Here is a 26,225-nt window from a genome sequence, read left to right as displayed (position 1 = left end):
CTGGGAGGGCAGTGAGCACAGCTCAGAAGCACGGGGAAGGGGGCGCATGCTGTCCTCGAGTTCTCAGAGCTCATGGGGAAACGGTGATAGTATCGATGATACTGTTTCTGTGAGTCTGACAGTTCACTGTATACCCCTTGCAAGTATCTCTATCACAAGCTGCCCTAGAACTTGAAGGTCGTTCAATTGGAAAGGGATGAAAACTCAATTGATGTGCTGGGCCTGGCCATTTGCTAAAAACCTCAAACACACAATTTGTGCAGATCCCTCACGTCTGCTCTACTGCCAGATACTGCCTTTGGGGCACTCAAGCTGTCTGTGCTGCAACGGTGGTAATTGCAGTTCCATCTGCCCTTTTGGTGTAGTGATGAGTCTTGGTGCTTCCATCATCTGCTTTCTCTGTGCTCCCTTGCCCTCTCCAGACTGCCATCCTCTGTGCCAGCAATGTGCAGCTGATCTCCACAACCCCGGGAGCATCTGCCTGAGGTGCCAGAACACCCAGTTCCTGTTGCTGGGGGACCACTGTGTTCCCGACTGCCCTTCTGGATATTACACGGAGAAAGGAGCTTGTAAAAGTAAGTAAGTGCTGGACACAGGAGCTGGTGGGGCCTGTTGAGCTTCTCTTTCGGGTAATAGCTGAGGAGACTTGGGGTGGAGGAAAGAGAGAGATAGGAGAGACAAAGAGAGAGAGAGAGAGAGAGAGAATAGGAGGGGAGGGCAGGGGTAGGGAGGGGAGCAGAGGGAGCGCAGTGATAATAAATCAGAAGAGCTAATGTTCTCAGCATTGGGGCTTTTTAAAAAATTTATCCTTATTGTTGAAGGTATTACAGATGTCCCCCTTCCCCGCCATTGACCCCCTCCTTCCCACACCCACCCCAGCATTGGGCTTTTATGAACAGTTCTTGGGATACTACTTTGGAAAGGAGTTTGGCTTCATAGGTTCTCTTTGTGTCTCTGCAGAATGTCACTCCTCCTGTAGAACCTGCCAGGGCAGAGGACCCTTCTCCTGCTCCTCATGTGACACCGGCCTCGTTCTGTCCCACCTTGGCACCTGCAGCACCACCTGCTTCCCAGGGCACTATCTCGATGACAGCCATTCTTGTCAATGTAGGTTTTAAAACATGAGTTTTCTCTCTTTTCCTTTTGCTTCGTTTTCTTACCTGTATCCTTTATTTTTATAAAAGGACGAAAATTAATCTAAAAAGGCATATGGATGCCATTAGCAGATTTAATCAGATATCACCCTAATTCGAAGTGCTGGGCTGGGCCTCTCCTCTGCCAGTACCAGATGTGTGATCTTGGGTCAGTTATTTATTTAATCTCTCTGTTCTGTAGTTATTTTATTAAAAAATAAAAAATATTAGTCTATTTCCTTTTGTTGTTTCCTTCAGCATTTGAATTACAAGGTCCTAAGCAGAGATCATTCTAGCACACAGCCAGTAACCTCAGCACTTCTCTGGATTCAATTTGTTTTTGACATGTATTTGTATTATATTGACAATATGGAGGGCTTGACATGCACAGAGTATTTAGTTTCTGCCCAAACAGTGGTTATTTTGTCTTGCATGAGAGTTAATTGTATAGATGTCTTATTTTTGAAAGAAGTCAAAATATGATTAATTACTGAGTCAGGCAAAACAAAGAGTTAGGATAAATTAGGGAAAGGGCAAATCTGAGGGAACAAATTAGGAAATCCTTCACAGATGACAGAACACTTTTAAAAATGGACTGAGGTGGCTGACTTTATTTCAATCATTGAAGTGTCATTTGCAATATATATACATATATATATATATACTTTCTCATTTGAAAATGAGAGTTAACAAATACAGTGCTGATATTTCAATTTTATGTCCTAGGAAATACAATGTTGGAGCAATTATAGAGTAGTGGTTAGGAGAGTTGGCTCAAGAGTCAGGAGTTCAAATCCTACCTACCACTTACTAGCTTTGTTACCTTGAGCAAGTAAATTAATCACTAGTTCACTCATCTCTTTCTTCACTGTCTACTATCCATGGAGTCAGTGACCTTAGAGAACTGCACCTGCTACTCCAGATGTGGTCATCCCAACATGACTGCAATAGGACTAACACCTCATAGCTTGTAGAAATGCTCCTTACCCACATCCCTCCGAAGATGGAAGCTGGGGACCTAAGGGGCTCTGGTATGTGCAGAACTGCCCTGAGTGAGACAAACACATTTGCAGATTGCCTTGGAGAAGGGTGAGGGGATCGATGAGAGAGGAAGAATGGTTCAGACAGGAATAGTGGAAGCCTGTGCTTCTCAGTGTGACACTAGTGCATCCCTCCAAATCCTCTTAACGTTTCAAGATGCTCATTGTGAATCTATAGTTTTTGGAAGTCAGTGAAGGGGCTGAGTTTTACATTGAGGTGGCAAGGTGATATGAAAGACTGCATAGAAGGATTCAAGAGCATGGGGGCAGACAGAGGCTTGAGGAAGTATTACAGGAAACTCAGCTGTGTACTGACCTGTGACCCCAGTCCAAGGAACTGGCATTTGGGCCTCTTTTTGCAGCTCCCTATCAAGTAGGGGGTTCCAGGTGACATTTAGTTTACATGTAGGCTCTTCAGCTCAAGAGTGTATTCATTTCCGTAGTAACCATATCACACTTGTAATAAGCTTTTAATCAACTAAAACTTTCAGATCCTTTTTTATAGGAATTGCTGTCTAAGGCCTTTTGCATCCTCTATTTGTGTTAATTTGTTATGGAACATAAATGTAGGGCTTATAGTTTCGTTTATTTTATCTGAAATAAAGTTTATTGCTTCAACTGGCAAAATAGGTTTGAGTTGTTATTCTTTCAGCTGGTAAAACTTAACTACTGTGTTTCCTATATAGGTATATATGGCATATTTCAATATCGTTAGCATGACATCATTGTTTTCATTAATTAACAGTTATTGATAAAAATATTGATCAAGTAAAAAATAATGACTTGGTCATATTACTCTACTAGACATTTCTTTTACCAATTACAAAGATTTCCTGATCACGTTTCAGTATGCATTTCAACCGTCTTTAAAACCACCTACAACTACTAGGCCCCTTTACTTTGTATTCACAAGTTTATCTTTGGGATCATTATCAAACACTTTGCCAAAATTAAGATGCGCCATGTGTAGAAATCCTATTAAAACAAAAAAAAGGTAAAAGTTATTGTCATGTAAGTTTCCAACATTTAAAATATTCTTTTCTAACTATTCCCAAATTATCTGAAACTCCCATCTAGAATTTTTATGGGACCTTTCATTGCAAATCTACATACTCTAATGAATATGTTATATCATTGCTTTTTCTTCTAGGTAAAACAAGAGGTTTTCTTTCTTTTTATTTCACAGGGAGGTGATTTTCCTGCAGTGTGCCTCATGCTTTGATACCCCATAGATTTAAAACTCCCATGATCACTCTGTAGACTTTTCCTGTGACCTATACTTAGAGAAGATTTCAGAATGAGGCAGAGATGCTAGTGCTTGAGGGTATATAATTAAAATATCTGGCTTCTTTCATTTGTGTAACAAGTGTTTACTAAACACCTACAAGATTATAGATAACCAGTTAGGTGCTGGGATTCTTGCAAGGAACAAAGCAAACCTGGCCTTTACTTTTATGACGCTTTTAGCTTAAAGGATACAGATGTTAAATAATCACTTAAATGAAAATGGTTATATGTGGCGTGAAAGAAATGTATGGAGTGTTATAGAAACAGTAACTGGGAGACCTAGTCTAGACTGGAGAATCAGGGAAGGCCTTCTTGAAGAAGAGCCTGGAGAATGAGTACAAGTTAAAGACAAAAGACTTGGAGATTATATTGAGAGGATTCAAATATGTGAGTTAAAATTTATAGGTGAGACAAACAAAGGGAATGATGGAGGAGCAATATTTGTAGAAATGAAAGCTGTAAATTAATTTTTCAGGATTCAGGAAAAATATAAATGTATACATGAAATTGACCTCTGGAGCTTGAACAATATGAATGAAAATATTACTCTGGTGGAAACATGGAAAATAGATCGCAAAGGGGTCAGATTAGATTTAGGGAAACTAATTAGGAGACTATGGTAGCAGTCCAGCAGGAGATGATGATGGCTGGATCTATTGGTGGCATGTGTGGATATAGAGAAAAGCAAAAAGTTCTGAGAATTACATAGGAGAGTTCCAATAAATAGGATCCAGTGAGTGATTGGGAGTGAGGAAAAGGGGCTGTCAAAATAGACTCCAAGGTTTCTAGCATGAATAGTTGAGTAGATGGAGAAATGCCAGTTGCTCAGTTAGGGAAGATGGGAGTATGATCAGATTTAGGAATCATCCCTCAATGCCTAAATTAAGCAAATGGTTGCTAAGAATCACAACAGGGCAAATCAATAAGCCAGGCCACCTTTAAGTCCATTGTATCTTAAAGTTGATGCCCAATTTTAATCTTGTCATCACATAAAATCTGAATCTATGTCATTCACTAAGGGGGCTTGATTCCTTAAGAAGTAAGGTTCAAATAAAACTCTGGACTATCTATCATTTCAGAGATCTCGGGCTAAGTATAAATTCTATTGCTGAATCACAAGGCAATTTGAATGTGGGATTTCCATTCGTGGGTTTATAATTTATCTTTTCTGGAAAATAAGATCATCTTTTCTTAATGTTGGAAAATAAGACTAACATTCTCTGTTTCTGTTGATCACAGGGGAGGGCTATGAGCCATAATTAAGGAACAGGTTGGAGCTGGGCTTTGTTTCTTTGCAGCATCTGTCTAGGTTTGATCAGTATGTCAGTATTTGCAATTGTAATCATCTGGTCATTTTCTTTTCCTATCTGCTCAGCATGCAACCCGCACTGTGGAAGCTGTGATTCACAGGCCAGCTGTACCTCCTGCCGCGATCCAAACAAGGTCCTGCTCTTTGGGGATTGTCAGAATGAGAACTGTGCCCCACAGTACTATCTTGACTTCTCCACCAAGACATGCAAAGGTGAAGCTCGTCCTGAATTGTACAGTTCTTTTACCAGTGATGCCCCTTTACTATAGATGTTCATCCCCCACCTTGGGAAAATACTGTCATCATGCATTTAGACTTTCTCTGATGATAGCAAGAGTCATTATGTATGTATGTATTCATGTATTCACTCATTAATTTATGTATTAAAGGTTCAAGCAGGGAGATGAAAAATATTTATTAGGTTAAACAAATATTTTTGAGCACCTACTATGTACCAGCCATTGTGTAAGTTAATAGTAACGAGACCAGGGGTGGCAAACTGAAAACCCTCTGGTTGTATTTGGCCCACCGAATCTTCCAGTGTTTCAAAATGTTTAATATTTGCCTTTTAAAAATCAGAAAACATACCATACAAAAATTGAGATTTTTCTAAGTCAGAAGATCTGGCAAAACTGGATTTGCATTCCCAGAATGCGACAGGAGGTTGGCATGAGTAGCTTTTGTCTCTGTTGGATAGAGCATGATCTCCGAAGGTCACCACCGTCCTCATTGTTCCCTATTCCATCACACCAGGCCTATTTAAAAGATTTACACTACCTTCCTGGGCCCCATAGGCACTTGCATTTACAACTCTAGAATGCTAGACTCTATGCTTAATGCAGACAGGAGTTGTATCTGATTTGTTCATCTCTGCTTAACATACTGAAATGAGTGAAGACACAGTCCCTGTCCTCGAGGAGTTTATAATGTCAAAAACCAATTGCCTTTTTCTTTGTTCTCCGGTGGTTGGAATTCTAGGGGATTTTGCTCTTTGAATGGCAGTGCTCAGCCAGAGGAAAAGCAGAGTTCAAGGGTGATTTTCCTTGCTCTTGTTCTTTCCCTTCTCCATTCCTCCATTCCACATTTCCCTCTTATCTCCAGTTCTACCAGGGAAGCTAGGGCTCAGATATGGAGGTCAAACGTCTGTCCGGTAAACTTGGGATGCTTGAAGCCTTTGCAACATTGCACACTATCCATTCCAGGAAATTCTCCTTGGTTGTCAACTTAGGTGGTCTGCTGTGCTCGAGACCAAAGAAGCTTTTCTGTTTCTTCCCTCCTAACCAGTGGTTGTTAGTTTGCGGTGAAAAACAAGATTATCACAAATCCTCCCTGTTGTAAATGATTTCGTAACCATGCTGGCAGTTTTCAAGGCTCTATGTTAGTCATTTTCCCTCAGGACTGATTCAGCCAAATAAATGAGTGAGATTAACTTTATAAATCTTCTTGGAAGCACATGTACTGTCTTGCACGTTTACCTGCTTCCTTGGGACTTAGAAATATTGCATCAAAGAAGAGGAAAAGTGACTAATGAGCGGTTTTCCCAGCTTCTTCTCAGGGAGGGGAGGTGGGCTGAGGCAGCACTGAGTGGAGATATTTCTCCAAGATAAACAGTTCAGCAGCAAACCTTTAGGAAGCTGCTACCATATGTCAGGCACTATACTGCGTTCTTTACATTCATTATTTTAGTCTTCACAGTAGCCTGATGCAATAGGTATGATTCTTTTTTTCCAGTTAAAATATATTAAAATTTATTTCAAAATGCATACAATATTATTCTGTTACACTGATTTGGCTTAAGCTCCAAAAATGCTCAAATATTCCTGTTGAAATTAGAATAGTTCGATTGTAGAGAAGAAGCATCAGACATTTTGAGTCTATAAGTACTCTTCAAGGATGAGGATTTCCATATTTAGAGAACATCATGTCCCTAATTATTTATTGTGGCTCAAGTCTAATTCACCCATGCTATATTTTAGTTCTGCTCAAATATTTCTAGAATTCCAAAGTATCTCTAGCACCAGTTCCCTGACAAAGTTAGCTGTTTAAATTAAGCCAAATATTTTTCCATACCCTGGATGAGATAGATGATAAAAATGCAAGCACACACTCACACAAAAAACACACACAAAAACAAACTATTTTTTGCACCGTTAATAGTTCCTTTTTCATAAATGTTATTTTAAGTATCTGAGCACCTTACCCACAACAATGTATTTATACCCCACAAATCTTCCCATGCAGAGATTTTGCATACTACTAAATCTCCATCTGAGGGCTACAACCCATTCTAATTCTATAGCACCAGTTCCCTGACAAAGTTAGCTGTTTAAATTAAACCAAATATTTTTTCATACCTTGGATGAGATAGATGATAAAAATGCAAACACACACTCACACAAAAAACACACACACAAACAAAGAAACTATTTTTTGCACTGTTAATAGTTCCTTTTTTATAAATATTATTTTAAGTATCTGAGCACCTTACTCGCAACAATGTATTATACCCCACAAATCTTCTCATGCAGAGATTTTGCATACTACTAAATCCCCATCTGAGGGCTACAATCGATTCTAACTCTACTATAGACACTAGTTATAATTAAAGTATCAATAGGTATGATTCTTATTTCTGTTTTACAGACAAGGATACAGGCTTAAAACGTTTAAGGGAGGCATGTGAGATATGCAGATAAAAAGCAGCAAAGCCACAACTTGCATAAAGACTTACCTAACTTCAAAACCAAGCCCTTAACCATGCTGCTGTCCCATCTCTCATGCATGAAGGACATACCTTATTAGCAAGCACTTTGTTTTCAAACAAGAGTTTTCTGACTGTATCTGAACTGCCTCGGCCATTAAAACAATAGCAACGACAGCTATAGTAATCACAGTAACAAAGCAATAGCAGCAGCAACATGTTTTTCTTGCCTCAACCTCTGAGATTGACTGTAGTTCTGATGTCAAGCCTGATCACCTGTTTCTTTTATTTCTTTAAATATGTTTTTATTGACTTCAGAGAGGAAGGGAAGGGAGAGAGAGATAGAAACATCAATGATGAGAGAAGCATTGATCCGCTGCCTCCTGCACACCCTCTACTGGGGATGGAGCCCACCATCTGGCCCTGTGCGCTGACCAGGAATCGAACCATGACCTCCTGGTTCATAGATCGACGCTCACTCAACCACTGAGCCATGCCGACTGGGCCACCTGTGTTTCTAACAACCCCACTGGATTATTTGGGCCACATCTCGGGCTGGGACCCACTAGAACATAAGGTCCTTGAGGGCAGGGTCTACACCTCTCACTTTACACCCTCGCTCAGTGCTGAGTATCCTGCAGGTGCTGGCTGAGTGGATGAACCTGTAAATGAATCGGTTCTGCTCTACGTGAGATTGTCTGTTCCTTCAGTAAGCCTTTTATTCTGGACAGGTCCTTCATGCCCTGTCTAACTCTACCATTGTTGGTTCTTTCTGTCCTGTTGGTCAGCACCTGATTTTTGAGAAGTAGAGAGTTGTGGGCTGATCATGGAGATAGCAGATGCATTCTTAGTTGACTCTCTGACATCCTTTCTCTCTCAAGCATTTGGAGGGGGTCTGCAAATTGGCCATTCCCTACAGCAGTCTTTGCATGAAGATGTGTGACTCAGGGATAAAGAACTGGGGGCTTGTGGAATAAGATCGAGTTGACTTGGCTCCTCAGCAGCCCTACTGACAAACAGGCTCAGGAGCAGGAGTGATCCATGTACACGCTCATGTCTAACATCATTAGGAAACACTAAACCTCAGAGAAGTGCCCGGGCTACTATCAGTAGAGTCGCTAGAGCTCACTTGTCTGACATCTCTTACGTGGGACTCACTTTCCCCCTTGCAGCTGCAGGCAGTATCCTCATAAATTAGGTGCGGAAAGAAAGGAAGCTGGTCTAACGTGGCCTTTCTTTCTAGAGTGTGATTGGAGTTGCAATGCGTGCAGCGGGCCTCTGAGGACAGACTGCCTGCAGTGCATGGATGGCTACGTTCTCCAGGACAGCACCTGCGTGGAGCAGTGCGCACCATCATTCTACCGGGACTCGGGCCTCTGCAAGGGTAAGTGTCTGGAGCCCCTGCTCTGTGCTCATCCAAGCTTCAGCCTCTTCTCGTTGTGCTGTTCTGAGAAGGACCCTGTGGCTGGTTCCCATCCTGGCTTTGTGTCTAATTTCTGGTTTCTTTTCTGAGAACTTTTCTTTGGTATAATGAAAATGTCTTTTTCCTTTCTCTGGTGCCCAAATACATTTCCTAAAATTTGAGGGCACTGTGGAAATAATGGGAATGTATGGCCATGGAACAGGTATGTTTGGGCCATTACTTTTGGGTTTCTTTAAAAATTGAACAGGCCTGCACTCCAGATGGAAAGGTCTGTGTCCTCTGGTCCCTTGAGTACATGGACAGACCTCATTATTCACCATCTGTTTCCCACAGCCCTCCATACAGCTTATATCTCACCATCACCTTTCTCTGGTCCAGGACCCCGTCAGCCTCAATTTAACTCCACAAGATCTTCAGACCTTGAAATGCCCACCCAAAGTGCCCAGAAAACATTCTTGGGAGCATTGTTGAGAGACTCTGATAACTGACTGGGTGAGTCAGGAAAAGATTGACATTTCAGCAAAAATGGTACAGAGAGCCAAGGACTAGTTAATAACAATAACGGCTAATACCTGTTCATTTCTAGTTTGCCTAGTATTTTCCATTATTTAATTTGATCTTCACCCAGGGAGCTAAGGGGATAGTATGTCCACTCCCATTTTGTAGGAGAGACCACTGAGGCTCAGAGAAGTGGAGTAACTAGTTCTGTCCTCCAGCTGGTAAGTATGACAGTCTCAACCAGGAGCCCGACTCCTTGCTCCTGTCTGCAGCTTTGCCCAGCCACAAGGTTATATCGCTCATTGCTGTCTAACACTGCCTCACTGTCAGGACCAGGAGCCCCTGGGAAAGCCATACACATTCCTGTCAACTTGACTTGTCTTTCAGGCTGTGACAGCCACTGTCTCCAGTGCCAAGGTCCCCAGGAGTGTACCCGCTGTGAGGAACCATTTCTCCTCTTGGGAGCCCAGTGTGTCCAGGAATGTGGGAAGGGATACTTTGCAGATCATGCCAGTCACAAATGTGCAGGTAACTTGGAAACCAGGCTGAATTCTCTAGAAAAACGTAAAGGAGCAAGCTATTCAGGTGTGCTGGTCCTCAGGTAACCAAGGAGAATTGGAATCAGAAGTAGCATGAAAACCCAGGGAGCTTGGCCTAAGCAATTGATGACTTCCCATGCACTCCGCCAATTGCTGGTTAAATGGAATATAGAAGAGCAGGCCAATAATTCTCTTGCACAAATCAATATTGTCCCTAACAGTCTTTATGGAAATGAGGCCAATATTTTATGGAATGTAAAGCTTACGTATACCCATTAAGAGTGGATCAGCCCTGTAGATATGAGCATAGAATTTTCAGTGTGTAGACTAAATAACCAGTGATCCTGATAGTTGCCATAATATCCTTGAAGAGTAGAATTTCTGGAGATACGTTAGTGAGACACATTAATCTTTTATTATGAAACTAAAGTTAAGCCCAGAGTCTAAATTACCTTGTCTATTGAGTTATTGAGGAGAGTTTCCTTAGTGTGTTCTCATCATTTCTGTCAAAACTTAGTACTGTTTGCCCCACTTTAATGAACACCTGACATTTAATAGTAATGCCATTACCCAGGCTTAGCATTTTATACTTCACCAAATTTCCTTCATCAGCATTGTATCATTTGATATTTACAATGGCCTGGTAAAATATGGCAGGCACTATGAATCCTGTTTTGCAAGTGAAAAAAACAACAACAACAACACACACACACACACACACACACACAGGAAAATCAAAGAGGCTAAGAGTATTAAACAGGAGGGCAACATAAAATAAAATATTAAACCCAAGTTGTTTTGTTCTAATCCAGTGCCTTTTAAACTGTACTGTGCTGCATTTCTCTAACAAAATCTTATTTACCGAAGCAGAAAAATAATTCTAGATTATTAACTTGACCCAAAGAAATCATCTATGGTCCTTTAAATAGCTTGATCACCTGTTGCATTTAAAATAATAATAACTAAAAAAAATAGGAGAGTAGCAGTGATAGTTGTAGGGCGATTGAGCCCTTTTGTGTGCCAGGCACTGTTCTACTCACGACGTACATAGCACACGTATTCCTCCCAACAATCATTTGTATTAGGTGCTATCAGTTTCCCCATTTTTTGAAAAAGAAACTTGCACCACAGATTGTTAGAGGAACTTACCCATGTTTGGCAGCTGGTAAGTGGTAGCGGAGGAACGGTACCCAGAAAAGGCCTATGCTCTTAATCACTATAAACTGCCTCTCTTACAAGTCAATATGGTTAACTTCTAAACAATTCATTTATGTGAAACATTTTCAGATCACAGTGTATAAGGCAAGAGTGCTCCTCCCTATCACTTCCCTTCCGAGGGTTGATCAGCTCTCTGTGAAATTCTGTAAGAGACTGTTGGAATTCTCTTTTGCTGCAGTTGGCGGCCATGTGTGCTTGTGCTCTCACTCTTCTTTGCTTTACCCTGGTGGCCCTGGCTGGGTGCCCGTGCCTTTGTTGTGCATCATTTAGTGTGTCCTCTCTTCAATAGCCTGCCCTCGGAGGTGCTTGCAGTGCAGCCACAGAAGCCGGTGTCACCGCTGTGACCATGGGTTCTCTCTGAAAAGTGGCCTTTGCGTTTCCAACTGTGTTCCTGGCTTCTCTGCCCACTCATCTAACGAAACATGTGCTGGTAAGTACTTCTCCACTGGTGGCTGATGAGTTCACCTGCAGTTTCTACATGCAGAGGCTGTGTGTGCACATGCAGTGGACTCATGTGGTATAAAACGCAGGATTCCCATTCCTGGGGAAAACACCGGTGCCGCTAGGAATAAGGAAATCTTTATAGAATGTGAGAGCTTGGGAAAACTCAACTTCTAAACTTTTTAGAGAAGATAAAGAAGCAATCTTTTTAAAAAGTGAACTGTGCCCTTGCCGGTTGCTCGGTGGCTAGAGCGTTGCCTTGCAGACCAAGATCCTGGGTTTGATTCCTGGTCCAGGGCATGTACTTTAGTTGCGTGTGTGGTAGGCAACCAGTTGATGTGTCTCTCACATTCATATTTCTCTCTCTCTCTCCCTTCCACTCTCTCTAAAAATCAATGGAAAAATATCCTCGGGTGAGGATAAATAAATAAATAGAAAGTCAATTGTCAGATCAGAAATTTGGCATAAAACTTACTTATGTTCTTGAATTACAACTATGTTGCAGAAAATTACATATATACTTATATAGATATAATTTATTTATATTTATATAAACTTGTAGAGTGATAATGCCAGGATGCAATGGTGCATCCTTTGTGCACATGCTGGAGATAACTTATAAGTAAATAATGAATAGTGTGAGGAGCTTGCCCCATTAGGTTCATACATTTGAAGCAAATAGATTTCAAGCCATATTGTTTGCCATTAAGAATGACCTCCTGTTTTTTAATTTTTTTCTCCAGTTGCTGTTCAGATTGAGCTTGTTTCTCTGCCTTATCTTCTAACTCACTAATTCGGTCCTCTGCTTCTTCTAGTCTGCTGTTGAAACTTTCCATGGTGTTTTTGATTGTAGCTATATCACTTTTCATTTCTTCCTGATTCTTGCATAGGTTGTTGATTTTCTCATCCATCCAGTTAAAAATATATATTTTTTAAAAAAAGAATGAGGTAACAAGTTAAAAGGGTGGAGCTAGTCTTGTCCAAAATATCAATGAACACTTTATATAACAAAGAGAAGCAAATTTAAATTGTCTTAATTTTCAACCTCAAAAGTTTTAGAGGGGAATAAAATTTGGGAGTTCTGTTAGAGCTGAGCATTCCTTGGCTTTGGGTATCCTTTATCAATAACAGGAGGCATACTTTAATGCATGCAGTCAGTCATATTTCCCATCTCTGTATTTCTGACCTCTAAAGATATTAAAACTTCACATGAGAAAAAGTATCTTTGTCTTATTTTATTGGGATCCTTCTAGAAACAACAAGTACTTGAGAGTCAGCTTGTTCCTCTTAGGATGTAATACTAGTCAATGTGCGAATGTGAATTACTCTCACCTTCGTTAGTAATCTTACAAAGAAGAAGTCCCCCTGAAAGTTGGCATCGCTAACTGTCCTGTCTGGCCTACCTTCAAGTCCAGGCAAAACAACTCGCAGGAGACAGAATGGTCAGAAATCCTAATTCATCCATCGGATGTTTCCTGTGGACAAAGATTGTAAAACTTTTAAACAAAGTGTGTATATTTCACATGAATTCTGAATATAAGCCATTGATAATCCTACTTCAATGGAGATTAACTGGTACTATTCTAGCAGTGGTATTAAACACTTACCTCTTTTCTTGCCCTTGGTGGGTCTGATGGCCAGATATGACAGATGTCTTAGGATTGTGGTTCTCAACCCTGGAGCCTATTGGGATCGATTGCCTGGGAGTTTGTAAAATCATGCAGGGCCCACCCCAGAACCTGTAAGTCAAGATCTCTGGTGGTGGAGCTCAAGTATCAGTATTGTTTTAAAGATCCCTATGTGATTCTTTACTGCTATTATTATTGAATATAATTCCCATACCATAAAATTCGCCCTTTAAAGTATACAATGCAGCGATATTTCATATATTTTTAGTATATTCACAAAGTTATGCATCCATCACCACTATCTAATTCCAAGACACTTTACTTACCCTAAAGAGAAATTCAGTAACAATTAGGAGTCTTCCCCCATCACTCCCTCACCACAGCCGCTGGCTACCACTGATCTACTTTCTGTCTGTACGAATTTGCCTATTTTGGACATTTCACATAAATGGAGTCATACAATATGTGGCCTTTAATGTCTGGCTTCTTCCACTTGGCATAACGTTTTCAAAGTTTCTCCATTTGTAACATGTATCAGTATGTCATTTCTTTTTTTATGCTTGAATAATATTCCATTGTGTGGATATACCACCTTTTTATTCCTTCATCAGTTGAACATTTGGCTTGTTTCCACTTTTTACCTATTATGAATAATACTGCTATGAACATTTGTGTAGAAGTTTTTGTGTGGATATATGTTTTTAAGTCTCTTGAGGATATGTCCAAGAGCAAAATTGGTGGGTCATATGATAGTAGCTCTATATTTAATTATCTGAGGAACTACAAAACTGTTTTCCCAAGTAGCTACACTGCTTTACATTCCTACCAGCAATATATGAGGGTTCTAATTTCTCCACATCCTCAGGAACAGGTTTTACCATCATTCCTAGTGGGTGTGAAGTGGCATCATTTTGTGGTTTTAATTCGCATTTTCCTGATTGTTAATGATGTTGAGCACCTTTTCATTGTACTCATTGGCCTTTTTATACCTTCTTTGGGGAAATGCTTATTCAAATTCTTTGCTTATTTTAAAATTGGGTTGTCTTTACTGCATTGGAAGAGTCCTTTATATATTCTGGATTCAAGTTCAGTTTCAGGGATATCTGACTTGTAAATATTTTATCTCATTCTGTGGGCTATCTTTTCACTTTCTTGCTGGTGTCCTGATGAAGCACAACATTTTTTTTTTAGTTTAATGATGTCTAATATATCTATTTTTTTCTTTTGTCACATGTGCTTTCTGTGTTATAGCTAAGAAAGCATTGCCTAATTCAAGTTCACAAAGATTTACTCCTTATTTTCTTCTAGGAGTTTTATAGTTTAACACAGGGATGGGGAACCTGTTTTCTGCCAAGGGCCATTTGGATATTTATATCATCATTCGTGGGCCATACAAAATTATCAACTTAAAAATTAGCCTGCGATATTTGGTCAAACATTTAATTAACTCACCCCTAATGCCTAGGCAGGGCCAGGCCAAATGATTTCTTATTTGGTCCTCGGGCTGGACATTCCCCACCCCTGTAAAAGAGCCTGTGTTCTTTCCCTGTGCATCCACAGTGAGAACCACTGGATTAGAAGGAAGCTTATGGTGGACAGTAGCCTAGAGCCTCATCTTTGTAGTTCTCTGAATGAACATTGCAAGCCTATTTCTTTAAATACACACACACCCCTAATTTGTGAATTACCAAGCCTGACCTTTGGATCCATGTTTTCCAGGCAGAACACACACTCCTGGTCTTCATGTGAATGGTTCTCTCACCCTGGCCATTGGTTTAATGAAGCCACTGGATTTTTCCCTCCTGAACGTCCAAGACCAGGATGGCAGGGTCGAAGACCTCCTGTTCCATGTTGTGAGCACGCCCACCAACGGGCAGCTAGTGCTCTCGAGGAATGGGAAAGAGGTGCAACTCGACAAGGCTGGCCATTTTAGCTGGAAGGATGTGAATGAGAAAAAAGTGCGCTTTGTGCACAGCAAAGAAAAGCCCAGGTGACTCCGTGTTCCATTGTTTTCCTCCTGCCTCCTTTCCACCAGCGCTTTGCACCTCCCTCATCCCCCCAAACTCCCCTTTTCTCCACAGTTATCCCCTTCTCCTCTGAGAAAGACCCATACTCCACAAGTGCCAAATGCTTTCAGCTGCCTGTCATCATTTCCCTGTAATTGCTCAGAGAGTGTGCTTCTGTTAGAGGCATTTTCATTTTATCACATAATTATGGGTAATTCTCTGATGTGACAGGAAAGATCCTGGTACAATTACCCAGCTTTCTGGCCCAGCAGAAACAAAACTAGTTATACACCCAGATGCTCCAGCTGCTTCTTCAACATTATTGTAATATACTGGGAGGGGGGAGTGGCTGGAGGATAGAGTGCATGCTTTTCAAGGTGTTGTATGGGTCTTAGAATTTCAGAGTTGGAAGGAAACAAAGAGTCACAGTTTACTTTCTATTATCCACTTTATGGGATTAATTGTGGTTAATATTTAAGCCTGATCCAGTTTTCCTCTGATGTCTAGCATACTTCTGGCTGTCTTCCCCGCCCCAGCTGACATATGCTTCAGGAATGCAATTGAATGTTAACACTAACCCAAGCAAATATAGCCATGTAATTAGCAGAGTAATTCCACTAAGCAGAAATCAGAGAATGCACCCCAAAGATTAGCCTCTTGGATTATCCTTCACCCTGCTCTGCTTCGTTAGTGCAGGAAATTCAGACTAGTTTATTTGTAAACAAGGAGTTGATACCCAGGGAATAGTGATAAGGAAACAGTGAATATTTTCTACTGTCACCACTAAACTTGAGATTTTGTTTAAGGTTTGGGCTAGGACATAGGTGGGGAGAAAAGCAAATGGCACTTTCTCCACTTGCAGTTGAGAGCTGGTGAGCAAAGAAACTCTTACAGAAATAAGAGCAAGTAACATTCACTGAACACTAGCTATTAGCCAGGCACTGTGTTAACTACTTTATGTAAATTCTGTATATTTGTATTCCCAGTCTCCAGGCCTTCAGAGTATAAAGTAACCTTACCCAAGGCCTTGCATCCTATGATGCACAGCTCAGACTCCAACCCAAGGCTTTCTGATTCCACAGCCCATGCCTTTAGCCACTATGATTTCTGTCTTAATAATAGTAGGAATAATGGGCATGCTTCCATCTCCGCAGGCATGCAGAAGTATTGCTATAAACGGTGCTTAAAACTCTAGTACTTGATGCTATAGAATCACCCGTCAAACTCATGCTCCATCTCCTGCATTCCTTTTGCTGCAAGTATAGTTAAATGTTTGCATATCTCATACACACACACACACACACACACACACACACCTGTAGTTGTTTGTCTTGGAATCACTTGTGAAATGTGTATAAAGTACTTTAAGCTTCAAAGACAACCAAAGTGAAAAACCTCTTGTTTCTCTAAGCTTACCTTTTTAATCTCTCATCATCTATTTCCTCACAGAGTCAGCTTTGTACCCATAAACAGGACAAAGAATGGCAACTATTTTTAGGAAATTTTTAGCACCTTTTTGGGGTACACATTTAACATTGGATTTTCTTTATCTAAAAATTTAAACGAAAGAAAGAATAAGAGGAATAGTAAAAGAAACAGGCTTGGCAGAAACTCATGAAAAAAGGAAATGGTATGTCTCCGAATGATACAAGAACAAAAGACACAACCTGCTACACAGGTTTGTGGTTTTGCCCCCCCCCCCCGTGCAAACACTGACCCTGATTCTTTAGGACCGGAATTCTTTAGGATTGCATTCCTCTAGGGTTGGAATGCTCCTGTGGAGTACAAGACAGATTGTAAATATAGTCATAGGAGACAAGATAAGCTCCATTGCTGAGATGCTGAGCACAGTTATTGGAAGCTCACTGCCAACAAAAAATCATTTTCCCCCAGTAGGTTGGGAGTAACTAGCCCATCATTTGTATTCTCTTGAAAGCTGTAAGTGGGGATGGAGAGGAGCAGGATTTAAATGGGGCAGAAAATGAAGGGAAAAATAAAATTGGAGGGAATACAGCAAACTTTTTTAAATTAAGTTTTCTGAGGTACAGTTTGCATTTAATAAAATTTCCTATTTTAAATTACTGTTCTATGAGTGTTAACAAATGTATACTGTCTTTCAGTCTTGAGAACACAACCACATTCAAGGCATAAAACCCCCAAAACTCCATTTACAGTCACTACCTTCCCCAGTTCCTGGTAAACACTGATCTGTTTTCACCCTTGTAGTTTTGCCCTTTCTGAAATGTCATGTGAATGGAATCAGCAAGTATGGAATCTTTTGTTTCTGGCTTTTGCCGTAATGCTTTTGAGATCCATCCACATTCTTTCATGTATTGGTAGTTAATTCCAAGAATACCTTTTAAAGAACTTTGAAAACAGTGGTCCCACCATAGACCAGAATTCAAACCCTCTCATATACATTAATTATGTCTTATCAGGCCACCGTGAGTTCTGTGCTTGGTTTGGCTTGAAGCGGGCAACTCCTACCTTTCCTTCTAGTAGTCTCTGAAGCTGTTGAAACAACACTCTTTATGAGAAGTACAAACCACAACAAAGAGTGAGCCTTATTTTGTTTTCTTAATTAGGATTCTTTGGTTGTAAGTAAAGGAAGTCAACTTGAACTAGATTAAGGAAATAGTAAGGTGTGTTGTAACATTGCAGGTGTGGCCTAGATCTCAAACACATCAAGGGCAATGGGCCCCAGGGCCAGCCTGGAAGCTAGAACCAGGACCAGGAAGCAGGACTCGGTTCTTTCTCTTGTCTCTGTGTCTTGGCTCATAGGCTTCATTGACCTCTCTCCTACAAACCGGCTTTCTCCACATCCTCATCCACACTATGGTTTCCCAATAGTCAATAATCAGACATCCTTCCCTAGTCAAGTCTACATTAAATGTTGCATGTGTGTGGCTGGACAGATAGAGTTATGTAATGAAAGCATTGCAAATATTGTTATTTGGGACCCACTCATATGAATTGGGTAGGACTTGGCAAGAGGGTTTGCAGGGAATAGGGACTCATTGAGATCTACTCAAAGGTTTTGAAAGATTCCTTTTTCATTCTTTAGTTTTATTTACCATTAGCCTACAATATATTACTAACCTTTCTTGGCCCAAAAACTGATTTTCATCCTTTTATAGATTCAATTTAGAAAAATAGGGAAAAATTATATAATTGTTACAATGAGATCTAAGAACACACAATAGTTTTGTCTGCATTTCACTAGGTTCATATTTATCTGGTCATTTTTATTTATAGTATGAATGTTATATTACTATAGTGGTTTGATTCAAATTCATCCATGCACATATCCTGGAAATGTTTTTAATCATTGTCAATCTAATGACTAATTTAATGGTTGCATTTTCTCATTTCTTCTTTGGAATTTCTTTTAGGAAAGGTTACTTTTCCCTGAAAATTAGTGACCAGCAGTTCTTCTCTGAGCCACAGCTGATCAATATACAGGCATTTTCAACACAGGTAATAAAAATGCCACACTATTAATAATTTTATGTGTCTACCAATTCTCAAGCACCAATAAAGATTTCTTGTAGTTGTAGATAAATGAATGAGCTGAATTAATCTTGTCTCAGTTTTCTCCTGAAATAATTTTTTAATGCTTCTAGGCAATAACAATAGCAGCAACCATTACTAATACATCTGCAATACTCTTTGTAGTGTTTCTCATTTAATCCTCATGCCATCCCCATGAGGTATTATTATCCCCAATTTACAAGTGAGAACTCTAAGTCACAGGGAGCTTAAGTAACTTGTTTATGGGGATACACCTAATCAATAGAGAGCCAAGATCTGTGCTCATTAACTCTGAATGCATATTCTTTGTTCTTGATCATTAGATTATGGTGCCATCTTTTGCTATACTGAATAGGAAACTAGCCCATCATAATAATTTGAAGTGGTTCTAGTTCTTAAGACTTTCCTTATTCTTAGATGAGTTAGTTTTGTAAATGTTTCTTTCTCATGGGTATGGGATTATGTTGGCTACTTTTGCCTCGGCCTGCGGACTGAGGGGTCCCGGGTTCGCATCATAATAATTTGAAGTGGTTCTAGTTCTTAAGACTTTCCTTATTCTTAGATGAGTTAGTTTTGTAAATGTTTCTTTCTCATGGGTATGGGATTATGTTGGCTACTTTTGCCTATCTACTATTCAGCCAGACTGCATTTATCTTAGTTGGCAGTAGTTAGATGATCTTATTAAGGATATTCTTAAATGTTGTGCCTGTGGGTCATCAGCCAAGCACTGGTCGGAGGAAATCATGGTAGCTGTTGTAAAACTCAGTGTGATGATTCTTCTCTTCTCATCACTCATCTCTGTCAAGTTGTACTTATGTGTGCAGAATACATATAGTGGTAGAAACTCTGAGTAATTGGGCTTAAGAATTTGAACATCTGAAATGTGCAAAGAGAGCAGGAAGATAGATATACTCTTAAGTTGTGAATGGCAAGAGAAAGGGACATCATGGGGAGCCAAGGCTACCTAAATATCCAGATCTCAGGAGTGTATTAGACATGATTCAAGGAAGGACATGAGGTCATTGTTTTTAAACTGATATTTTTATATCTTTGGTCCAAAAATGAAAGGACCATAGACTGTGAACCAGAAGCGGCTGCCAAATGATATGAGCAGCCCAGCTCAGCTCTTCTTGATGGCATTCTCACTTCAGGGATGACTGAAATTAAGGAATGATTAGAAATTGGTCCTAAATTAATTTGATCTCAGAGTTGAGCTAAGAGTATGAATTTTGTTTTAATTGTAGCTAAAATGTGATCTCTGTAAATATGGGCCAGAGGGTGACATCAAGCCTCAGGACTTATTGACTTAGATGTTTTTCAGTACTTAAGCTTAGGAGTTTTGTTTTGTTCTTTTTGTTTGTGTGATATAGTTACGCTAAACATGTGAATAAAAGGCCTAGTGTAGGTGTAAGCAAGTGGCTTTCTCACTGAGATGGTGAGTTCTGATGATTCCCTGATATTTGTTGTTTTCCTGAAATCAAGTGAGTAGATCGTGAGGGCACGTTTTTATTTTATTTATGAGAAATTTTTATCATTTTAACTTTTCAAAAATGGGATTTTAGAAATGAATTTTAACTTATTTTTGTTCCTTTACATTTCTGTGATATTTGAACATGGTCTTGAGGCTCCATGGCCTTTTCTCATGTAAGTTAAGTCAGTCTTTTCCATTTATGGATTTTGATATCACCTTTGACTTCTCTCTTTAGAATCCAAGAGGCCTTTCATTCCCATGTGTAGAATCACAACTTTGAGTTTTCACTTGGGAATTCTCAGTAGCTATTTTCTAGTTTCCCATTATGTGATTATTATAATCATGCATTCATTAGACATTACTCTAATAGATATTGAAATTCCCAGGAGGTCAGGAGGGCTAGTTTTAAAAGAAAGCCATTTGGATTAAAGAAGGCAATGTGCTGAGAAAAGTCCTAGATGGTTCAACTTCAGAGGATATAAAAAACTGAGAGAATGTTTTTTTTGGCTTCTGGCCTTGATATATATTTTTTTTCAGGGATTTTTTCTATTACGGTTCATTAACTTTTATCTTTGTGAAGGAACATTTTATCTGCTTACTCAAGTTGGTAAGAGCACACCTGATAATCCTAAGGAAACATAGTAAAATTTGCTATATGAGCAGTGCCACTTGAATTAACCAGGTGCTTGCCTTACTCAGATCAGGATCTTGTCAGGATTTATAACCTGAGCTGGGTTGGGTCCCTTCAAGATATGAATGAAACAGCTTGAAGAAAATTACTGGGAGGGACCAGAAATAGCATGAATTCAGAATGCAAAATTATCTTACTCAAAGTCAGCATGCTGCAACATGGACTGGAATGAAGTGCTCAACTGCCAACACAAATGCAAAAATTCCATATGTCTTTTAGCATCTCTTGGATGCAGACAACTGACCGGGTTGCCTGACCCTGATCTGATCACAGTTACAGTGAAGGGGATGTGGTATAACTCAAGACAGCAGAGACTTCAAAGATTTAGAAGCAAGCAGTTCTCCTTAGTGGCCTCTGATGAATACTGTAGTCCTGAAGTGGCTAGAGATGCCTCCAGAATCAGAGATGTGAACCTTATTTGCTGTGATTCCTATGACCAACCCTATCTTTGACAAATACTGTGAATATGCAATAGTTTGGCACTTTGCTAGGACATCTAAAGTTCTGTAAAAAGCATCAAAATATCAATTAGGTTGCACACAACTGATATCTAGCCCACTGGGTGGTCCTCTCTTTTCCTGCTCAATGTTTTCTTTCTCTTCTTCTCCTTCATTCCACAGCCCCCCTATGTACTGAGAAATGAGGCTCTCCACATTAGGAGAGGAGAGAGGGGAACCATCACCACCCAGCTGCTTGACATCCGAGATGATGACAATCCACAGGATGTGATAGTTGAAGTGCTGGATCCTCCACTTCATGGCCAATTGCTTCAAACACTTCAGTCCTCTGCAACCCCTGTCTATCAGTTCCGGCTGGATGAAGTCTCCAGGGGCCTTCTCTACTACGCTCACGATGGTTTGGATAGCACATCTGATGTTGCAGTCTTGCAAGCCAATGATGGATACTCTTTCCAAAATATACTGTTCCACGTGAAGATTGTACCCAAGGTACGTGTCATTCCCAAAGGTACCATTTCCTTTCTCCTAGATGTTAAGTTTTGTTGATGATATCATTTTTTAATTTCATAAAGATATGGGTGGTTATTTATTTCATTTGTTAAGCACCTATTATGGGGATACTTAGGACATTCAAAGATGAAGAGAACATATTACCCAATCCCAGGAGCAGTATATATTTTGTTAGGAGCACCTTTGATTTGAAAAACCTGGCCCCATTCTCTCTACAAAACGTAAACTTTTAAATCTTTATGTTGACTTGCTTCCATAAAAGTGCTTCATTGTCCACGGATCCTTTTGTCTCCTGCCTAAGCATGATCATAATCGAATGCACCCCTGTTCTTGTCTGCTCTTCTAAAACAGTTCATGAAATATGTGAAGCTCATAGTCCAGGTCTCATAATGCATCAAAAAGGATGAGTTCAGCTATTCTGTTAGCCCACAGAAGCAGGAGTGGGAACTCTTTCTTAGTTATGATAGGAATCATTGGCCTATGGGGTAGAAGCAGTGTTTCTCAGCCTGAGTCATTCCTGTGCTATTTCTGTATGTTTCTGCCATATGTGAAAGCACCTGCCCTGTTATTTACTTTGAATCAACTTCCTATTTTACTGTGCCCTCATCCTAATAAACAATAGTTGTGAAATCATGGGCTTAATGTACAATTATACTTTTTTCTATAATGTTAAAATTAATATGTAACCATTTTATAAAATTTCATTCATGTCTTTCATAAAATACTAGAGGCCTGGTGCACGAAATTCATGCACTCGGGCGGGGGGGAGGGGTGGTCCTCAGCCTGGCCTGCTCCCTCTCACAGTCTGGGACCCCTCGGTGGATGTCCGCCTGCTGGCCTAGGGCCGCTGAGCAGGCCTACGCTGGCAAGGCTTCCACCACCACCACTGCACTCAACGGCCGTGAGCCAGGCTGACTGCTCCTTAGTGCTGCCTCGGAGGTGGGAGAGGCTCCTGCCACTACTGCTGTGCTCGCCAGCTGTGAGCCCAGCTTCTGGCTGAGCAGTGCTCCCCCGGTGGGAGCACACTGACCACCAGGGGGTAGCTCCTGCATTGAGCGTCTGCCCCCTGGTGGTCAGTGCTTGTCATAGCGGCCAGTCGTTTCACCATTTGGTCGATTTGCATATTAGGGTTTTATTATATAGGATTCTTGGGATAGCTATCATATTTTAGGGAAATAGTGAGCTAAATCTAAGAGATCTATTGAAAAATATTTTCTAAACCATTTATTACTTGATGATACTTCATTAGAAGCTATTTTCTCTTATAAAAAGAATGGCCCTTTCCATAATGGTAGACTGAGATACATAACTTTTTGAAACTTTTCATTCCAAATATTGGTACCTAATGAAAGGTCATTAGTGATCAGCTAAGGAGATTGATCACTTGTCACTTTCTCACCAGTGATCACTCAAAATTTGTGATTGATCCTCATGAAGGTGAATATCTGAATCTAAGATTGTCTGCTCTCTAGTTTCTCAGGCTCTTGTCTCATTTTCAGATGCTGAAAACAGGGATGGTGAGATAGATGGGAGTAACTGAAGGCTGATTATGAGACAGAGTTGGCAGATAGCCACCTTGTAGCTAATCCTAATTATCACCCTCTCACAATCGCCCTGGGAAATGAGGTTTAGTTCTGAAGAGATGAAGTCTATACAGACACAGAAAGTTTCCTTTCTTTCTTTTGTGGTTTCTTTTCAAAGATTGTTACAAGACTTCAGTGCAACCCTAGCAGCTGCCTTCCTTATCGTGGCTTCAGTCTCCATGTGTGGAGCTCAGTTCAGTGTCCTGCACAGTAATTTGTGTGCAAGGTTGAAGTCCTAAGGTTGAAGGGTATTTCTAGGATTTTTGCTGCTTTCAGTATACAAAAAAAAGAAAGAAAGAAAAATAGAGTTTTACTGTATAAGTAAGGCATAAGCACAGAATTTGAGAATCCTTGTGGTGTTATATTGAGAGTCATGTTGCAATTTATGGTGTCTATCCCTCCTTCCCCTGCCATCTCTCATCCCCTGTCATGCTGTGCTTACCTGTCCATCAGGTGAACTAGTGGTTTATAGGCCAATGAATTGGGGTAATGAAACCAGTGGCCAGAGCCCCAACATTCATCTGGATGTACTACTAATAAATTTGCTTCTGTAATACTGATAATGTTTTATAAACATATACTACAGGTTTTGAAGGAATTCAAAGTATTTTTCCTCTTATTTATTCTACCAATCTTTACAATATCTTAGTAAAGAAGATTAGAATAAAACTTATATGACCTTATTTCTTATAAAGGAAATTTTACTATGGGTGGTAGATGTTTTTGTTTGTTTTGTTTTTTAATCTTTATTGGGCACTAATGCTTAATGTAAATTATTTCATTTTATCTTCATAATCATTTTAGGATGTTTGTGCAATTATTATGTCTAATCTTTCAAAAGAGGAAACTAAAATGGAAGTTTGAACATGTTTAGAGGCTTAAAACATTGTTCATAAATGCATTTAGCGCTGGAACTGAGAATTCAATTCAAGTGCGTTCCAGCTCCTCACACTTAACCTCATGGGTCTTTTCATTCTAGTCCATCTTTTTCAATATTTTGGTCATATATTTTCTTATCCCCTTAATGGACTGAATGGATACAGTAAGTTAGTCATTTTCTCAATGTCCTATTCAAGCAGTCTAGGCCTGAAACCTCCTGAAATCTTCCCTCTGGGCTCAGCACATCTTGTTACAAGTGAAGCTATTTGTAACCATAAGTCTACTTATGGAGCCCACGAAGAAAAAAATTGCCCAACTGTTAATAGTTTCCAGTAGATGTGAGGTCAGACATGAGTGATTTCCATCTGATAGCTATTTCTGAAAATGGACATCCAAGTCCTTACCCTGAGGCTACCTGTGTGTTAAATTTGGAGTGCGGCCAGTTACTGGGCTGATGTCTAGCTGGTGGCTTAAATGGAATGGCCAAGGGATTTAGGTCTAATTCCTAGTGAATGGATATACAAATTAATCCTGGTGTTGTTCAACAGAAAACGTAACCTGGTAAGATTGATGGAAAGGAAGAAGAGGTAGAAAAAGGAAGCTTTGTGAGAGCAGAAACTATTTCAGTCTGACTCTCTTGAGCCAGGTAAAACGTAGAAGTTTAGTAGGTTTTTATTGGATAGGTAGATAGATGGATGGAGTGCCTGTGTCCTGCCTTTGAATGGATCTCTTGCACCAGATGAGAAGCCTTCAGAGCATCTCTGCTGGTGCTGGGGTAGCCCGTTTGGGACTGAGGATGGGCACTGTTGGTTCCACTCTTGTTTCTCGAGTTCTACATCACTTCCCAAGATTATGTTTTTATGCTTGGCCTGGCAGGGAGTAAACTTGACTGTCACCTTCCAGGCCTTTTTATTGAGTGGTTGAGGAGGGAACAGACTCAGGACTGGTGCTGAAACATGTTCTGTTGAAGGGAGGAGGCAAAAGAAATAAAAAAGATTAAGAAGTAATAAAGAATGCTGTGCACAGCAGGCTTTCATTAATTGGGTGGATTAGCAAAACCAAGTCTGCTAGATGTACTATTCTAAAGCAGTTCAGCTTTTAATAAGTAAAAGTGTGGTGGGCAGGGAAAAGTCAAGCTTATTGGCGAATTACTCTCCACCGCTGGGCTTTCAAAGAATTACCTTCCTTTTTATTAATTAAGGCATCTCTGAAAATCGTGTGTCTTTTTCCACATTGGCAATAAATCTGATGATCCTTCTGACCTCATTTGTTGTTGTTTGAACAGTTATTTTCTGCAACTGGGTAATGCTTTGATGTTAAAAGCCCCCGAGTGTCATGCTTATGAACCGAAAGGAAAATTCAATTATTGAGAGTCCGTTCTGGCTGTCTGACCTTGGAAAGGCTCCTGTGCAGCTAAAAGCCTTGCTATGCTTTCCCTCAATTTTCGTTATTTTTAAAAATCTTTATTGTTAAAAGTTTTACATATGACCTGTTTTCCCCCCATTGAACCCTTCTTCAATTTTCTTTAAAGCTCTCCTCCCAATGGTTGTCTTGCAGGAATACAGTTTGATAATTAGGATGTTTGTGAGAATCATAAATATCAATGGCACAAAAAATGTTTATTTTTCTCAAGAAGAGTCTATGTTGTAAATAAATCCTTATCACATGTTAGGGTTTCACCTTTTTTGGACTTGCTTAAGTTGTTCAATGTATTGTCTTTAAGATGTATCACTCAAAGTATACATTCAAAAAATCTTTGTTGATTCCAAAAAAAAAACCTGTTTGTTTGTTTATAAAGCAGTTAAATCTACATGAAGAGAAGGTTCTATATTCTTGACCTGAGGGAGCAAAGCTCTTCATACACCACATTGAGAAACAC

At 40.0% G+C, this 26,225-nt stretch overlaps 1 protein-coding gene across 1 annotated transcript in view; it reads left to right on the top strand.

Annotated features, from left to right (window-relative positions):
* FRAS1 (Fraser extracellular matrix complex subunit 1) overlaps positions 1–26,225 on the top strand; it is a 466,232-nt gene that overhangs the window by 272,750 nt on the left and 167,257 nt on the right. The window contains exons 21-28 of the mRNA XM_014544766.1: positions 423–575; positions 961–1,107; positions 4,836–4,982; positions 8,714–8,854; positions 9,779–9,919; positions 11,438–11,578; positions 14,937–15,207; positions 18,616–18,700. Of these exons, the coding sequence (XP_014400252.1) occupies positions 423–575; positions 961–1,107; positions 4,836–4,982; positions 8,714–8,854; positions 9,779–9,919; positions 11,438–11,578; positions 14,937–15,207; positions 18,616–18,700 (1,226 nt within the window). The remainder of the gene's footprint in view (positions 1–422; positions 576–960; positions 1,108–4,835; positions 4,983–8,713; positions 8,855–9,778; positions 9,920–11,437; positions 11,579–14,936; positions 15,208–18,615; positions 18,701–26,225) is intronic.

This window comes from Myotis brandtii, unplaced genomic scaffold (genome assembly GCF_000412655.1).
Source record: "Myotis brandtii unplaced genomic scaffold, ASM41265v1 scaffold111, whole genome shotgun sequence".
NCBI lineage: Eukaryota > Metazoa > Chordata > Mammalia > Chiroptera > Vespertilionidae > Myotis > Myotis brandtii.
The sequence above is the reverse complement of the archived record's forward strand: the minus strand, read 5'-3'. Positions and strand labels throughout refer to the sequence as shown.